The following is a 20,170-nucleotide window of genomic DNA, read 5'->3' on the forward strand; positions in this document are numbered from 1 at the left end:
TATTGATGTAAATAAAATCAAAACATTTTCTTCGAAAAACATCTGTTTTGTTTTAAATATTGTTTCACTCATACGTTTGAATTTAGATTGAAAAAATATGGACAATGATCCATCGCAAATCCAGACCAGTAAACATCGAAACCAATAATATCATCAATTTTCAAACAGAGAAGTATGAACGCGAGTTCTAGTCCTTAAAATCGCATATTGAAGGGTTTATACAGGTATTTATTATGTAAACATATTATGTGTTTTTTTTGTTTAAACCTCGCATCCACTTATACCAAGAAGAAATGAGCGATGAACACAACGCACTTGAAAGAGGTAACGTAAAACTGCAGACGACATATAGAAGTAAAAATGAATACCTTTACTTGCACAGATGATATCTGCATCAGCGAATGTCAACAGTGTATTCAAAACAAAGACGTTCGAAATTTTGCTTAGAAAGTGACTGAGGCAACCGAATATAAAATAAAGAAGTAACAACGTGGAAAGAAAATAGCAATTATATAATTGGCTTTCCGGTCTTGGTTTAGTCAATATTTGTAATGCCACCTTTTCTGTCGAAAAACATATTTAAAAACGTGACATTCTAAGTCGCAACACGTTCAATAAATAATACTTTGGTTCATGCTGTGTGTTTGTTTTAATTAAAAACTGTGTTAAACATTTAGAGCTTTTTTAAAAACCTACGGAGAACATCCAAAAAGGTCGTTGAACAATAGCAAAAGTAGACAAATAATGGTTTTGAATAGTGCTGAAAAACGTTATCAAACAATGCCCAGTTGTATGGAACCAAAAACGGTACAAGGTTGATATCAATAATCTCTATAAAATCATCTCGTTCTCATTCACGTCCTTTTATCTTAACAGTCATTGTTATCGTTAACCTTCTTCTTAATAAAAACGCGTTGTTTGTAACAAAAATTGATACTCTATCATTATACACGCCTGATATTTGAACGCGACGCAGCGATTCATACGTTTGTTTGTAAACCAAAGAAAATGGTGCGAACTATGACAAACATATGTTAACCATGCCAAATCGCTAGCGGAGTGACGCGACATTGATAACACGGAAACAAAGTTATATCCGTTCTTTGTGAGCGATAATTTTTATTTGTTTACAACGTCATTGTGAAAAAGATGGTATCCTATAGCGCTAAAATTATATTTTATCTCTTATTTTCGTGTTCGACAAGGTAAACCCAAAAGGCAATTCTTGGTATCGATTTTACAACGATTCCAAACAAGGTTATTAACCGTCAAAAAATAGATAATTAGAATTATTTATTGCGATAGTAAAACACGAGGTATTTCCAATATTTTAACAAATGCATTTACTCGAGAAATCAGATAGGCGATTTTAGAAAAGCTTTTGGGTAAGAAATCTACCCTCTATTGTTCATCTAGTCTTACACATCATACTTAGCTGCTTGCTATGAACGATGCGCTATTAGTCTGTATATTTAGGCTCAAACCAATTTAATACTTCCATTTTAACCTTCTTAAACGTTTGTTTTTAATTGCCCTAGCTGCTTTTTGTTGGGTACATTTGTTTCTTTTTGATTTGAGTTTTCGTGACGTGAATTAGGAAAAGGACGGTCAAAGGGAGACAAATTTGCTTACGTAACGGACTTCAAGTAATGTGTATGTGTGTGTGTTATCTGACATAATGCAAAACGCTAGACGACTTGATATTTTCTTAAAAATATCCTAATTGTATTCCAAATGAAAATTATACAAGAACTTTAAACAGGACGATTCGCAATATATTTGCGTAACATTCTTAAAATTGTATTTCTGAAATGATGTCGATACAAGAAACAATCTGGACTGTTATGTTATCTCTTATATAAAAAAAGATGTAACTCGTTTTATTGTTCATCAATTTAATATCATTTATTCACACCACATCCGGGTAATACAATCAAGGTTACACTAAACTGAAATAACTGAATATACTACAACATCTCTCTTTTTCAGATTTTAAATATCGTTTTTAAACAATAAAGTTCCATTTCTTGATTTAACAACATAAGAGTCCAAAATACAAATGCTTTCTTTAAATATCAGATTTATCTAAATACTACAAGAGTCTTAAACTAAATTAGCAGTATCATGAAAAGTAAACTGATTAAGCAGTATTCTTGAAAAGTAATTAAATTTAATGTTAAACAACTACAACATTCTAAGACATCAAAATCATACACAAATAAATACCCAAATACAAACATCATATTGCAGTTTAATAATATATTGAGATTTGTACTTAAGAAAGTCTTTGTAAAGAAAACATAATAACAGTTTAATGTTTTCTTACATTGTAAATTTATCTCTAAAAAATAAACATTTCTATAAGTGTCCTAGCATTATTTATGCTTCACTTAAACTAATTGTTTAACTGTTCATCACACGCACTGTGTTGTTACATGAACGTTCAGTTCATATAATTCTTTTAACCCATTACAAAGTCTTTGAATTTCAATGGTGTGTAACGCTCCCGACCCGACCATCTTGGTGTAAGGACCGCATCTTGGACCGGCTGCACATCAGGAATCGCGTCGCTATGGTTACCACGATCTGGAATTCTGTCTAACGATGTGTCCTCCGATTGGTCGATAGTAGAACCTTCCTGGTTTTCGTTCAGAACGTTATTGTCCATACATTATTCTTCAGACTGACAGTTTTGATGAAACTTCTTCACATGTGTCGAGTTTCTTGTTCGTGTGACACCCGAAGTTGATTTTACTGTGATTTGATTGCCAAACTTTTCAACCGGTGTATATGGTTCGACCTCGAACTGTGTAGACAATTTGTCCGTTTTGTTTTGTTTCAAAAGCACCTTGTCTCCAACTTGGAGATTGTTTGGAGCTGCTTTTTTATGTTTGTCAATGTAACCCTTTTCTTTTCTTTCATGTAGGTGTCGTGTTCTCGGATCACTTCATCATTTAGTGTGAATTGTATGTCCGGAAGTTTTGTACGCAACTTCCTGTTGAACAACAGCTCCGCCGAAGAAACTCCGGTAGTACTATGTGGAGTTGAACGATACGCTAACAAATATGTCCTTATCTCGAGCTTCCAATCCTTTCCTTCGGCTCGAGCGATTTTTGGTCGCTTTAACAATGATCTGTTCTGACGCTCGACTTTTCCGTTCGCACTTGGGTGCAGCGGTGTTGTACAACGATGTACAATCGCGTTCTTCTCTAAAAATGACTCAAATGTTTCTGACACAAACTGTCTTCCATTGTCACTAGTAAGGCTCAGATGTAATCCATGTGTTGTGAACATACGTTCCAAACTTTCAATTACCTTTTCTGATGTCACTGTCTTCATGATGTCAATTTCATAGAATCTACTGTAGTAATCAACACATACAAATATGTAGTCCCCTGATGGTAGTGGTCCAAGTAAATCGATGGCTAAATCTTGCCAAGGACCGGCTGGGAGTGGAGTGGGACTGAGAGGTTCAGGCTTAGCTGGCTGGCTCACCAGCTGACAGCCATGACATGTTTCCACATAATTTTCAACATCCTTATCTATTTTAGGCCACCATACTTTTGTCCTCAGGTTCTGTTTTGTTCCAACTATGCCCAAATGTCCTTCATGAGCCAACTCGATACACTTCTTATTCAAAGTTGTTGGTACCACGATTCGAGTGCTTCTCAACACAATGTGACCAATAGTCGACAGCTCATATCTTACTGGAATAAAATTTGGCCTTAATTGCACATATTTTGTGTTTGATGGTAATTTCTACCAATAGTTACATGGCGCCGCTATGGGATCTCCGGTTTCGCCGATAGTGTGCAACTTATACATGTAGCATTTTGAGGAACAGGCTCTCCGCACAGCCCCACACCCACCAGGCTGGTTGTTCCACTACGTTGATGACACCCACACAAAACAGAAGGTTGAACATGTCGTGGAGTTCACAGAGCACATCAACACCATCGACCCCGACATTAAGTTCACGATGGAAAAAGAAGAGAACGGGTCACTAGCTTTCCTTGACACCAATACAATCAGAAAACCCGACGGCAGCTTAAAAATCAATATCTACAGAAAACCGACACACACAGACCAATATCTAGATTTCAACTCCCACCATCCGAATGAACACAAACTGTCAGTAGTAAGATCTTTTTTTGGCAGAGCCAAATCAATAATAACAGAAGAACAGGACCTGAATAATGAAATGCAGCATGTCAGCCAGGCTTTGAAGAAGTGCCACTATCCGGAATGGGCACTGAAGAAAGGAAGGGAACAGACCAGCAAACCCAAGTCCGGTACGGAGAGCAAGAGAGTACCAGGGCAAGCCAAGTCTAAGGGCAACGTTGTCCTTGAACAGTTGAAGCGGGCCTTCCTTAAGCACAACATCAGCGTATCCTTTAAGCCACATAAAACTCTTAGACACTTACTAGTTCACCCTAAGGACAAACCAGACAAATAAGACATCTGCAGACTAATCTACCATATCAAATTTGATGGCCATCCAAAGGACTAGTGTTCAATTGACTATATTGGTGAAACTGAAAGAAATTTAAAAGCACGATTCATGGAACACAGAAGACCGAGTTCAACATCATCTGAGGTCTCAAGACATATACATGATTGTTAACCGGGCCACGCGATCACAATGGAGAATGTTAGGATTCTGGACCGTGAGCCATACTGGTTCGAGACTAAGACCGGCGCTAAACAAGGACGGGGGCCGCTACCAACTCTCGCACACCTGGGACCATGCGTTAACATCGCTCACCCAGACAATAGGCGTTGTTAACGATTCCCAACAGTAGATATTCATTCTGCTAATGAAGTCCGTAGTACACGGACGAAAGCTTCATGTATAGCTTTCAATAAATAGTGTGTGCAATTGACAGTTTAAAACTTAATGGCTTATCATGGAAACCACACAATCAAACTTTCATCGAAGATAAAATTTGGTGTCCTTTCAATCAAGACATAACTACTTACAGTAAAACGTTTTTTTATAAATATTGGTTGGAACGAAACATAAAATATGTAGATCAATTGTACGACTACAGAATAAACGAATTCTATTCTTTTGATAACTTATGCTACATATTCGGAATACCTACAAGTAATTTCCTGAAGTACTACACATTGATCAAAAGTATACCTATACATATCAAAGCTGTTATCAATACAAATAGCACACAATGTACTCAAAAAACATTCGTAGAAAACATTATTGCAAAGAAAAACAAAACAAACAAAATATTTTACACACTTCAAATTAAAAACCCTACCGAAATCTCTAAAGCTCAAACTAAATGGCAAAACCTTCTTAGAGAAAACGAATTTAATTGGAAACTAATATTTGTCATGCCATATAAATCAACTACTGATAGAACACTGAGAAATTTTCAATATAAATACATCCAGAGAATCATAGCTACAAATAAATATCTTTTTAAGTGCAACCTATCCAACACAAATCTATGTGATATGTGTAGTGAATATATTGAAACAATATAACACCTTTTCTGGGAGTGTAAAAATATTCAACCTCTATGGAATCAATTGACAGCCTTTCTAGAGAAACAACAATTAATGTTAAAACTATCTCTATTAGAAATCAGTTTAGGGGTAAATACCTTCAAAATACAAGACGTTAATAACGCTGTAAACTGCATAATTATATTAATGAAATATTTTATATTTAGCATGAAATACAGAAAACAAAAACCTACAATGAACTGTTTTATCAATTATTTAAAACTGAAGATTCAAATTGAAAAAATAGCCCTAAACAATGATACTCTTTATACATTTTAACAAAAATTGAAACACATTAAACTTTCATAAACAAGTCCAGTATGTTTTCTACCCACTTTATGCAACTCATATTCATTCCTTTTTTTCTTCTGATCTAAAAGAAACGACAAGGTCAAAAAAGTATATATTAACATATCTTGTATAACATGTTTGAACATTATTGCTTCTTCATGATTTCATATTGTTTTATGATCATATACATGTATACATTGTTTGTCTTATATTAAATAAAAAACAGCAGTAACTGAATGCCTGTGTCCTATTTTGAGAATACCTAGTTCTATGGCTGTGGCTCTGCTTAATAAAGCAGGTGCTTTATTCCGTACCACATAGAATGTCACATTGTGAATAGTTATTTTCGTTCCTTCGATTGGCACATCACTTGAAACTCTCCAATCAAATGTAACGGTGTCGTGCTACCATACGAATACAGTTTCTTTGTAGTTTTTTTACTTCCCACGCACTAAACTTTATTTCTTTTCAAATTGTTCCAAGTGTCTTGATCTATCAAATTTGCAGTTGAGCCACTGTCTACGATCATCTTCACTGGAAATTTAACCAATCTCTCTCACATGTTTTGGTACATGTTCGGACTCGACATAAAAAGCATATAGACATTCGTCATCTTCATCATCTGTTCTTGCATCATCAACATGCCTAACATGACCTTTTCTTTTAAACTTTGCCTTCGTACCCTTAGTTTTACATCATTTAATGAAATGTCCTACATTTCCACATTTATGGCACTTTTTAGTTTTAGCAGCACACACTTTATAATTTCCGAAATGTCCAGTTAATCCACATCGGCAACACTAACTGTCTTTGTTTGTAGGTTTTCCTGTTGTCTTCAACCTTCATCCTGAAACCTTGTTGACAGAACTCTTTGGAGGCTTTTCCATGTTCTTACTCTGCCGTTCACTGAGTTCCATTGTGTTCGCAACTACTCGTAACTGGTCTAATGTCAACCCATCTCCCTTTTCAAGAAGCTTTGATCTAAGTCTGTGAGAATGGCACTTCTCTATAACTTGATCCCTGATTGACTCATCCACATTATCAAAATGACAGTGTACAGCTTTACGTCTTAGTCTAACAATATACTGATCAATCGTTCCTGTACCTTCTTGTTTAGTGTTCCGAAACTCGTATCTTTCGTACGGCACATTCACTTTAGGCTGAAAATGCATGTTCAGAGTTTTCACACACTTCTGATATGCATTGTCATCTGCTTCTCCTTCCTCCGTCAGTGTGAAAAATACATTTTGAAGATCTCATCCAGCACAATGCCGTAATAGGGCTCGCTTTTGGTTTGCGTCTGATACGCCTTTCCCAACAACAAACAGTTCAAATGCCCTAAGCCAACGTTCCATTGTTGGTAAGCCAACGTTCCATTGTTGGTGCAGGTAGGTAGGGTTTGCGTTTGGATCTAATTTACCGACTCCCTGAAAATCTACAGGCGTAGCCATCCCGGTTTGTATTTAATCATGTACAGGATTTCGGCACTATCCTCGTCGCCAGATGTTATGTTATCTCTTATATAAAAACAGATTTAACTTGTTTTATTGTTCAACAATTTAATATCATTTATTCACACCACATCCGGGTAATACAATCAAGGTTACACTACACTACAATAACTGAATATACTACATGGACATTTTACGTTATTAAACTATGAACAAGAACCGAGAATTTTCAGTCAATTCTTAGTAGCTGACAAAAAAAAATGTAATCTTGATAAACATCATAATCTATTTTTCTGGCCGGACGACATCGGACAGAAATTCAAAATGTGAGAAGAGCTTCAATTGGTCGAAATCATGAATACCTTTACGAACAGTCATCATTGGAAATGAGTCAAAGTCGAGGTCATGACATCAATTTGTCTGGTTGGTTGTCGATATCTAATACCACAAAACAGGTGTCAAGTATAAGCTGAAAGCTTAAAACGGTAGCTTGAAAGTTGCAGGTAATGTTCTCTTCATTCGGACCACCTTTCGCATAATTGGGTATTCTGGCGAATTGTCTCTTCCTGGTCATAGCTCACATATTTGTTCACGAATCAGGTGGTGGGCTATGTAGTGGAAGTACCTTAAGATGCAATAGAGTTTACAGCTTTTCCTTTAAAATCCCGTCTTTTAATGTCATATAAAATTTTACCTAACTTAATCAAAATCTCGGGCTATCGGGTTAGAAATCGTATTGTACCATTTTCCCTTTTTTGTTATTCCAAAATTTGACGGATGAGATCTTGGTCTAATTTCCATGGAAGACCTTTCTCGTATTTGCCATCTGTTTATTCTAAGTAATGATACTTAACCAAGTAATCTGCCTTTGCCTGCTCTATTTGGAGTGATGCAGCTACTCATAAATAAACAGACACATTATATGGCTTTTTTAACTCGTGAACGAGATGTTATAACATAACATATGTTATTCGTAGGATATGTAACTATTACGCATTGAGTCTCTGGTCCATGTAAAATGCATCCGATTTTGGATTGCATAGCGGTTGGTCTAGACCTGCGCAAAATATGATATTTAGTTAAATCCAAACAATGGTCAACTCCAAGCAGTTATAACATGGTATAAATATAATCTTCGGTTACTGGATGAGCTAAGTTCAATTCCTACAGGCAAGGTTAACTGGATTTAATGGATGTTGTTGATTATAAGCGGTGCTATGGTAGGAATAATCAACACATACAGAGATATTATCTTTTTCTGATATGTTATCAGGTACACCGTGTGGATCATAAATGTTGTAGACGTTGTTCTTGGTTCCGAACGTTGCTAAGTGTAATTGTGACGAACCATTTCTCAGTATTTTTAAAATCACAGGCAAGGGTTTCGGTAATAAAAGACTTCTGCCCGCCTTCGTCGAACAGTATCTGTACATCCTTCTGTATGTAAAAGGATGTGACTTGCTTCTGCCATGGATGATGTCAGAGATATGTAAGTGAAGAATTTGCATTTATCCGGTTTTGACTGCGGTGCTTCCGGTACTGTCTTCTGTAGTGTTTTACTCCTTTGATCTGTAGTCTTTTGTTTTTAACCTATTTATTTAAGCTCGATTGCATCTAAAGCCTATGGTTGATTGAAACGCTATCAAGTCCGGTTCCTGGGTAGAACCAGTATTAGTATCTTTGGGAGAGATCTTAAGAACGCTCCCACAGTGGATATCGAACCCATGACCTCCCGATCGCTTGGCGGACACCATATCCACTACGCCATGGCGACCGTTTGCTACGCATCGGCGATCTGTAGTTTTTGTTTTGCAAATGCTTGTTTGGTGTTTCATTTTGCGTAACTGGAATATCGTTTGCGAAATACACTTGGCTAAACCATGATACCTGCTTTTTTCGCTTTTTTAATCTCGACGACGTATCTGGACATTTCATGCAACAGATTTGTTATACTCATCATATAATGCACATTGAGTTTCATTGCTTCTTCTTTGATTAAAGAAAGTCATCTGGTTTATCTGTTTTTTAAGTTTTTATTATGTGACGCTCCTGTGAAAATCGAGCCTGAGGACATATTATAGTTGACTCCCTCCATGTGGCCTTTACTTCCTTCTTTTAAAATGCTAGCTTCTTCACAAAATACAAACCTAAGACTTGCTAGCCGCCAGTCACCATCGACGTGCTCGATTACATTTTGGTCTGCATTGCATCGGTAGCGTGTCCAAAATAACTGGTACTATTAGGTTTTAGTTGTTTTCCTGATTCTGTCCCATATATTTCAGCCAAGGTTTTATGCGTCCATTTTGGCATAAATTCTGAAACGTGTTTTAGATGTATTACATGTACTGCAATCGTATCAGGGCGTGCATAGTTTCATACGTATTTTTATGTTGTTATGCCGAAACAGTAAACTTTAATATTATTTGTTAATACATACCCTCTATTGTACATGCACCTGTGCCGTAGAGTTGAGACTCCGGGGAGGAGAAGTTCTGGACATCCGTAAGACTATGTTTAATATGTATTGTCGATTCAAATGTAACCTAGACACTTTGCCACTTTAACATGTCGCCAATAAAGGTAGGTAACACATATTTAGAAAGAATATGTAAATGTGAGGAATTATTAAAGCTACTTACAGTCTTATGCTGTTTGATTATGAATGGATTGGCGTTTACATTCCACTGTCTCTTCTGCTCCTGAGTTGTTGAAGATTGCGCGCCTGGTGAAGATCATACTGCGACCCGACGATGCGATATTGCGACCATACGATACCATGTTGCGACCCGACGATACCATGCGGCGACACGTCAGAACTTAGTTGCAAACTTGGGAGATAATGCGATATTCTTTGCTGCGTCCTAATAAAAGGTGCCTTTGATCCGGTGTTGGGTGTTCGCGTCCCGGCAAATCAGATTGCGACTATGTGAACTCAAGAAAATGCGAATGTTTTCGTTGAGAGTGGGCCTTTTTGGCCTGTAGTTTCGCAAAAACGGCATCATAGTCGATAAGTGAAAACGCTGCTTTATCTGTTAATTCGTAGATTTTGTTTAACTACAATTCTACGACAATTCGTTGTGCTTTACGTTGAGAAGTGTGCGTTTGTAAATTGATCTGGTTCGTTTGCTCACGGTACCAACTTCTCATCGATTATGTGTCAGTGTATTTACACCACATTGTGTTCTGTTCGATCTCTATTTATAACTGACAAACCGTTAGTACAAACGTAACGACCTCAACTTCATAATGCGACATAACGTGACACGGCACAAAAACCACACAACACCTACCTTGCTACAATATCTCTTTAAGAAGTACGTCTCTTTAATTGTAGGTTGTGACTACAGCAACGTCGGTACGATTGTATGCATGCGCTATATAATGTAAAATATAATGAAAATATTGGTGCTTCAAAACAAAAGTTGCAGCAATTTGACACGAAAAAAACAACAGGCCAAACTCTTATCTCTAAAAAGAGAATGATCTATAATGAAAATATTGGTGCTTCAAAACAAAAATTGCAGCAATTTGACACGAACAAAAAACAAGCCCACCTTTTATCTCTTAAAAGAGAATTATCTTTTTAAAAGTTTGTTTCAATCATAGAATTTACATCTTTCGCGAAGGCCATCTGAAAATATATGCGCAAATTTATTTGTATCCTCAAAAACATATATCCTATAAACGCATTAACCTATAAAATTTAATTAGAATTGCATACTTTTCAAATTGTTTTCCATGAGCAACACGATGATTCCATTTATTTGGCACTTGTTTTATTACGCTCAAAAGGATGAACAGACGTGTGAGGTGTGTTCTAAGAATAGTTAAACACAGGTCTTGTTTCAACCTTTGTAGCGCATTATCGATTGTTTTTGCTTATCAAGTACCTGGTCGAGGACATTGTGCTATTTTATTATTTGAACCGTCAATGACATGTTTTAGCGCGACTGAAACCGATATTGTAGATGTTCTTAATGGATTTGAAAATTGTTCCTATGTTTACTGTGTGAGTTGTTTGTTGGTTGTCTATTGGTGGTGTCATGGTTGATCTCACAATTGTCATGTCTGACGGGCCTCTGTCATTCCTGTCCCCTCATGTTTGGGTTTTAGACGTAGATTTGGGCATCGTTTCGCTTTAGATAAGGTTGTTGATAGAAAGGAGCTAGCTATGGACATAACCTTGTGTATACAGGAACTGTAAGGATGGGACAGGTGCCGACGATGTATACTTCCAGGAGACCATCTTGTGTTCAAAAAAAGAAAGGTGCATTTGATATCATGTAGTCTACTTTCTGAAACAAACCTTATCGACGGCCTTCTACAAATACAATAATAATCAAATTTAAACAATATGATTCAATGTTCGTTTATTTACACACATTATTTTAGCACTGCTCCTATGTGAACAAAGATTGTCCTTGATTGAAATTTATCATATTAACACATGCTTTTTTATTTTATTTATTTGCAAATTTACAAATTTACAAAACCAAGACGGCTGATAGTCGGTCGGCTTTAATTATGTCAATGCAATTTTGTGTCAGGATGTATCATTACTCCTTAAGAATATGAAGTTTGACAAGATTGATTTAAATCGAATGAAAACGAATGCAGAATTATTTATAAGGAAACATTACCAATGTCGCAAGTCGGGCATACTGTATATTATCGAGAAATAATGTGTCTAAAAGTAAAAACGACGAAATCTTCTCAAAATGTACAATGAGAAAGTTTATCTTAATAGAAAAAAACATATGGAAAATCCAATTATAAGAAATGCTGACAGACCAAGCAAACAACCAATGCTAGTATACCCACTGTAAAATTGAATAACGTAAAGGCCAGATGTTATCTGAAATCACTACAACAAAGTGATGTCGGAATGATAAAAATCAATATTACACAGACAGACAGACATCAGACAGACAGACAGACAGACAGACAGACAGACAGACAGACAGACAGACAGACAGACAGACAGACAGAAAGACAGACAGACAGACAGACAGACAGACAGACAGACAGACAGACAGACAGACAGACAGACAGACAGACAGACAGACAGACAGACAGACAGACAGACAGACAGACAGACAGACAGACAGACAGACAGACAGACAGACAGACAGACAGGCAGGCAGGCAGGCAGGCAGGCAGGCAGACAGACAGACAGACAGACAGACAGACAGACAGACAGACAGACAGACAGACAGACAGACAGACAGACAGACAGATAGACAGACAGACAGACAGACATACAGACAGACAGACACAGACCGACACACAGACAGACAGACCGACAGACCGACCGACCGACCGACCGGGCCGGCAGGCAGACAGGCGGGCGGGCGGGCGGGCGGGCGGGTGGGCAGGCAGGCAGACAGACAGATAGACAGACAGACAGTTTATTCAGACGTATACAAAAGTTCATCGTCTTCAAATACACATAAACGCAATCGATGGCAAGAACATGTAGGTTCTATCGAGGCGGTACTTACATTTCTTAAACCAAATTATTCCGAATCTTATTTCTTATAACAAAAGCTTATTCAATATATTTATAGGTAATACGTGTAGGTATATAGTAGAAATTACTGAACTTTCACAAGAAACTAATCACTTGTGGAATTAATAAACGGATGGTTGATATAAAAAATTTGGTTTATATATTGTTTTCTTAGATCAGGGTAACAGCGGCATATACAACCAAAGTGGTATTCGTCTTCTAAATCAAAGTCATTACAACATAAACAATTACGTTCATTTCCTGGAATGTTATTATGAGCGTATCTGTCAGTTTGGATACTCAACGGGTGTACAGAAACTCTAAATCTTAAAAAAATAAGCGCATATATGATTCATATTGTAAAGAGGTTTTGAAAACTCTATGCATATCTTATACATAATTGTTATTCATTTTACCATACCACTCTTGTTTACAGCTATCAACAAGTCTTCATTTATATTCGCTAATAAAACTATTTACTTGCACACCGTTTGGCTTTTCAAATACATAATCAAATCCAAAATTATTGAAAATGTTCTTGCCATGTGAGACCCAATTTTGATTCCCTTTATTACAATGTGAAATGCAAAAAGGGGGATAAAACGTTATGTTTAATCCTGGAATGTGTAATATAAATCAATTCATCGGTTGACTAAACGTTTTCAGGTATCACATTAATTTGTGTACGTTATTTATATATTGGTCACCATAGCTAATGCGTATACAGGGTAATTTGAATACAAATACCACTTTAAAAATAAATTGTAACATAATATTGATTGCAATACTAGTAAAGCTCCACCTAAAACAACATTATCCATTAATCATGGGGCGAACTCAATAAACTGGCATTTCGTTAGAATATATGGCAGTCGCTCAGTGTATATGTACGAGTATTATATACATGATCGCTAGATACAAACCTTGCCCAACTTTATTTTAAAGCAAAATGGTACTAACAGCCATGAGTGACATCTTGTCATTCCCTGTTCATACTATTTTGGTGATTTTTTAATTATATATATTTTTTTGTCAGTTAAATTGTTATCGCAGTTTTTATTTATTATGTTTTTGCAATGTAGCAATTGATACAAAAATAATTATTTCTTCTAGAAATGGATGGACGAACGATTAGCATGGGTCCCAGCCACATATGGAGGAATACAAAACGTCTTTGTGCAAAGGACACAAATCTGGAAACCAGAATTAGCTGTTGAGAGTCTGTATGTGTATTTTTACACTCAGTTAAATAAAACAACCACACGTTAGCCGACATTTACCTTCCAATATTACGTTGATAACGAAATAACGTGTACCGTCATTCACAAATTTTAGGGTATTAAGCGAGATATATACAATGCAATTGTCTCTCTGTCAGTCTGGTCTCTTTGCTTTCTGATTATTACTTAAGAATACTTTAACCTTTTAAACAATTTGAGTGCACGTGTTAACTTTCGTTATTTACGGTTGCACGGGTCAAGTACTTTGTCAAATTGTCAATATAATTGTATTAGTAAACGATCAATATAAATTGGATAAATATACAATTAAGACTAAATTTTATTTTCGAAAGTACATATAATCCTGACAATCGCATGTTTCTTATTTATATACTATTAGTGTTATCGTTTTGATTTAAACTGCATAGCGTTCGTTAGAACACAGATCATACCCTGTGTTATTATGTAGCTTGAATTTCGAACGGTTTATGTTAAAGCCGTCGTACACTTTCTTAAGATATGAAGATCTAAATTCTTACGACGAAAGCAGTAACGTTCGATACGATTACACCGGGAAGGCTACGTGGCAACAACGGCGACACTTCAAATTATATTGTAAGGTAAGGGTCGTAACTAATGCAATGTGTTTTTGTGATATATTCATACATTCTTATACATGGGGCTTGTTCAAAACGTTCGTTGACAGGCTTTATAGTGTCAATACCTGATGTCTTACACAAGTGAATTATATAGTATTATTAAAAGAGCTAAATGGCATCATAATAGGTAACCAATACAATACTCACAAATAATTCTTTATTTGATTTTTATTTCTATTTTCTTAATGAAAACAATCTCTGATATTAACTGTAAACAAATTATGTGTTGCTTATCGTACTGTTATAAAGATTTTTGTTCTAAAAAGGTTCACATAGTTTTTGAATTGACTGGTCGATTTCTGTAGTTGTTTTTTTATCAATTTTTTTGTTAAATCTTATTTTATTGAATATAACAAGTAAACATCAAAACAATATCATGTCGACATTTCGCATGAAATGATTACTTAATATGAACAATATGAATTTTGACATGGATTATATTCTTAACTCAAGTTGGGTTTTTTCCGCCTGAGTAGTAACGCACTTCGCGTGTATATATGTTTTGCTGCAATTTCAATATATTATGTCGTCTGTGGCGTGTGTGAAATTTCAAGTTCTGTCCAGTCGCATTATAAATTTTAGTTAGCTTATACTTTGTGTACGTTTAAAGTAAATTTGAATAAAATTCCAAGCTGGTAGCTCACCCCTAAATTTGCTATCATTAAAATTTTGTACAATTCTGCTTGTATTGTTTTAAGAACATTGGTTTCACCGATGGGACTATAGTTTACCCTCTGTGTAAGGATTATTCTAATAACAGAGGTCTAAAGTCAGGTCACTGTTACTGAAAATCAAACAAACCTTAATACCGTAATAAATGATAAAATGTATATAAGACATTAGCATGAAACTTAATACATCATTTTGGCTATTTGTCTGTCTGTCAATGTATTTCTCTGTTCATTTATATGTCCGTCTGTCTCTCCGCAAAATTGAGAACTCAAACAGTTGTGATAATAAAACTGTGTATACATTTTTAAATGTAGGGCAACATTTTGCATGAAACCCTGAATTTCTGCAGAGGTCAAAAAGAGGTCAAGTGATAGATACTTAAAGTTGACACTGAGGTGTATGAATGACTTTTTTATGATCCCCGAAACGAGATTAGATTCCAAATGCCTGTATATTCATGATTTGAACTATGTACAATCTTCATGAAAGTTGCTTATAACATGTTTTCTATTGATATCTTGGCTGAGTGCAACAACGGTTCCGGTCTGTATGAAAAATGGCTTTCAGGGGTCGGAAGGGGACAGTCTTCCTGTTATTTCTTTTATGAAACTAAGTTTTGCAAAACCATCATGAAAGTTGCCAAGAACATTTAATCTAACGCTATCTTGACAGAGTTCGAATATGTTTACAGTCCATCGCTACCAGAGGCAGGGCATTATTTTGGTATTTGACTGTAGTAAAACTAGTCACATATTTGATCCGCTCAAATGATTTTTTCTCATAGCATTACACTATTGTGATTATGATGATTATGATTATGATGATGATTCACAAAATTATTCAACGATGTCGATGAGATATATGCCATATGTGTGACATATTTAGTTGAAAATGCGACGCGCATCAAACGAAAATGTTAAATAATTTTTTTAATATGTATGTCTTAAGATGTTATATCACCTCAAAACGAATAGGCTTTGGAATTACTATTGTAGATAAGAAAAGAGTTTTATCCGTACCAAAGGCAAACCTGTACATTGGATGTGGTTGGGTCGAGTTATAACATTTCAGAAGTTAATCTTGGATTCATTGACACTGCCATCGACACACAATTCATGCGGTAAGTCACGAGTTTAACGTATTTAGTTTATTATATGTGTTTGTCTCATTGATCAGAGAATATTGTGGATGTTAATGTTTAAAATATAGTTTTATATGTTTAAAGAAACGCATATTCTTATGGTTTCCGTGCATATTCGTACGTTCTTTGTACACATATTCATTTAACTTAGCGTGTGCTAAAATATATAATAGCATATAACAACTACAAATTGAATCTTGAAATCACAAAGACCGTCTTTCGACATTTCGTATGAATGGAAGACGTTTTAAACTTAGTGTTATAATAAATAATTATAAAAAAGTAACATACTTATTTCCTGTATTTTGTTTACTTAATTATAAAATTTACAATTACAACTGCTTTATTTCTGCGTTAGGTAAATCTAAATTAAACATCCAATAGTATTAAATAAAAAAACATATAACTACTACGCAGTCGTTTTTTTACGAAATGCAGCGTTCGATACCTCTAATCATTTTGACAGCTTACAAAAACACCTTTTAATGGGATCATTTATCCTAATCATTCGTATTAAAATGTACGAAATATGTTAAAGTTCGACACCTAACGATTGTATGTGTTTGTTGTATGTGTTTATCACCTGATAGAGCTTCTGGCGTTTCATTGTTTTCTATATTGATTTTTTTAGCAGATAAGAAACACAACTCGAAGGAACATGTTTTGATTCGTACTTTTCATTTGATTTTTATTTCCACTAAGGCCGGATAGTGTCGATTTATCCTCCGATTACAGGAACTATATTTAATGAAGCTATGGTAGGTTAAATACTTAAGGAATAAAATTTGCCAATTTACTTGTGCTGTGAACATTGCAGGAAGACTGTATTACATAGTTCGAATGTTTAATTAGCAATTGTATTTGTATAGCGAAGCCGAAGACTTTAAAGTCACAGAGACTGGAAAGGACAGCTCGACAGTGGTTGTAAGATTCGATAATGAAACATTGTTAGAATATCCGAAATTGGAATTTCGGATCAATATAGGTAAGCCTACAATTCTTTTACTACAAATGACCCATTCACAAGGGTAGTAAACTTATTTTTAACTCTCCGTCGGTCGCTCGAAAGGTCAGTCATTCCTAACACATGTTCGTTTTTTGTACGATATGTAGATTATCCTTTTATCTATGAATGCTGATATTGGTAAACGGTTACCCCATTGTTGAAAATAACCATAAAGAAAACGAAATCGTTCCCTTTATTGACTTCCGCGATTAGCTTAAGGTGCTTTCTTATAGTATATGTCATACGGGTATTGGCCATACTTGTGACATTGGAAGGAAATCTCGCCTAGTACGTTGCATATGGACTTATCATGGTACAGAACGTTAATGTTATAATATGTCTTGATGCTTTGAGAAAGGTTCAGCAGGTTCGTTCCTCGCATGTCTGTAATTTGGAGATATTTTATGATTTTAATACGTGTTTGTTATTTCTTACGTTTCGATAGTCGATCTGTTGTACTCGATTTCACATATCGTAATACAAACTTCTTGATTGTGTGGTTCATACAAATTATTTCTTCGACTGTTCTAACACGACTTAAGAATCGAGCTGGTCAGTAGTTAGTTAATGGCCTTAGTATGTGCGCCAAATACTGGTAAACCGCTTGAATCGACTGAGCCAGTCATTATTGTATTTACATTTTAATGCGAATGTATTTGATGGCACAGTACACGAGTTAACGATGCGAGGTTGGGAAAGTACACTTTCGCGATCGTCCATCGTGTGTTCCTTATTTAGACATGTGAATATAAAATGACGAGAACGCGAATGCACGATTCACGAGCATGAGATTACGATGTGCGTTCGGGATGGTATTTTTGCAACGTCGCGTTCGTATTGTTTTACCGCTTTCTCGGACTTGTACGTCATTGGTCATTATAGCTTTATGTTTCGCGGATTTTTTAATTACCTAAAAACAAGCGAATAACTGCGAGACATCGTTAACCACGTCTCGGGTTATTTGAACATAATCGACCAATTAAATAAATATCTCACGCCCTGCTTAATAGCGGTTCGGATGCATTAAGTATGTCAAATATAGGCATAATTTTGCAGTCATAAAATTATTTAAATTAGGCGTACTTCTTTGTTTCAGTTTTCGTTAATACATAATATACAGTGAAAACCCTATAAACCGGACATTCCCTGACCATGGTAAAAGCACGGTTTAGATGATTTTCCGGTTAACAGGGGCAGTAACTTATCACAGTGTGTGATGAGTAGCTGTATAGTTCCCATTTGAAACACATATAAGTACAAGTTACAGTTTACATCATATTTTTTAAAACGTATTTTGTATGTTAAACAATGCAGCGAGTCGTTAGTTCAGTGAGCATTAAATTCACTCAACACGTTCAATAATATAGCAAGCACAAATATAATAGTCTGATTCAGTTGCAACCTATAATTATCACTTTAATTATGATCTACAACTAGACAATTAACATTATGTAAAAAAAAATATTCAACACATAATTTATACATTTTAATTAATTAAACAACCCGCTGTTTGCAAAATTTCTGTAATTGGGATACACTTTTCACTCGCCTTGGACGTGGCAGCAGTAGGAACACTATGCGGTCCATAAACATTATCATCAATTCCCGACCTTATTATTATAGTTTTTTATCAAACGGGTGATAAACTTTGATAATGTTTAATTCCTAAACACGATTCTGGCAATTAAGTTTACCTTATTCAACGGAAGAAAAGGAAGAGACCATTAAGCCGATAAGTTTTAACAATCTCACGCATTCTGCCCTTATGACCTCGTTCTCTTCATCTGGCAATAACTATCATTCTCTCTGAATCAATGAAGTGAACTAAAGGTTATCTTGTTATTATCATGTCCAATTTCTTATGATATATTTTAAAACCTAACCTCGTCATTGGCTTAACAGTGTTGTTAACGTTATCCGAACATTGCTTATTAGTCGGCCCTGCTCTCAAAGGATCTTATATACACTAAGAACAAATATTATCTGCATTGCGTAAAGTAGCAAACACTAGTTTCAATATTTTTGTACACAAAAGCGGACAATTTGTTTTTTCGTCAAAGTCAACAAACCGTAGAGTATCTTCATAAAATAGTTTTTGTATTTCTGCATCAATTGTCATAGATTAGTGCTCATTGAATTTTCTATTTTGCAAATAGGGTCAAAACGGTTTAAATATCATTCACAAATTAAATGTTCCAATGTTCTTCTATGTCCAATATTTTTATGTGTGACGTAATTGTTTTGCCATGAACAATACATCTACTATTTAAAACATTTTCACTTAAAGTGCTTGCATTCTGTAGTTGACCTCCACTTGGCGAGGTAGGCTTTTTTAACCTTAATCATACTTCATAGTAACTCTTTCATGGCATCTGCCCGTAGCTTCTAGCCTGTAGTTCGGCCTTTAAACCCAGGTCTTCCAGTTAATCTTCGTCTTCCAATCAGTCCAGATATCGTTAACCTGGTTTTTGTGGAGTCCTCTATCCTTATGGGCGATTTGTGATATCATTTCGAAAAAGCTATTTTGTGGCAGACAAAGAGTGTGTACATAAAAAGGTATACTCTAGGTTTTGTTCCGGACGCATTGAAATATCGCATTGTCATGTTTATTTCATAGTTTACATGTCACATAAGCGTAAAGCATCAGTTTAGCCATCCAAAAACGGTTTTTCCTTTACCATCAATGTTATGGACT

At 35.5% G+C, this 20,170-nt stretch overlaps 1 protein-coding gene across 1 annotated transcript in view; it reads left to right on the plus strand.

Moving 5' to 3' along the window:
• Window positions 1–20,170, plus strand: part of LOC127871404 (acetylcholine receptor subunit delta-like) — a 313,711-nt gene that overhangs the window by 17,944 nt on the left and 275,597 nt on the right. Inside the window, exons 4-6 of the mRNA XM_052414304.1 lie at window positions 13,891–14,000; window positions 14,515–14,617; window positions 16,324–16,448. Coding sequence (XP_052270264.1) covers window positions 13,891–14,000; window positions 14,515–14,617; window positions 16,324–16,448 — 338 coding nt within the window. The remainder of the gene's footprint in view (window positions 1–13,890; window positions 14,001–14,514; window positions 14,618–16,323; window positions 16,449–20,170) is intronic.

Source organism: Dreissena polymorpha, chromosome 3 (assembly GCF_020536995.1).
Source record: "Dreissena polymorpha isolate Duluth1 chromosome 3, UMN_Dpol_1.0, whole genome shotgun sequence".
In the NCBI taxonomy this organism is placed as follows: domain Eukaryota; kingdom Metazoa; phylum Mollusca; class Bivalvia; order Myida; family Dreissenidae; genus Dreissena; species Dreissena polymorpha.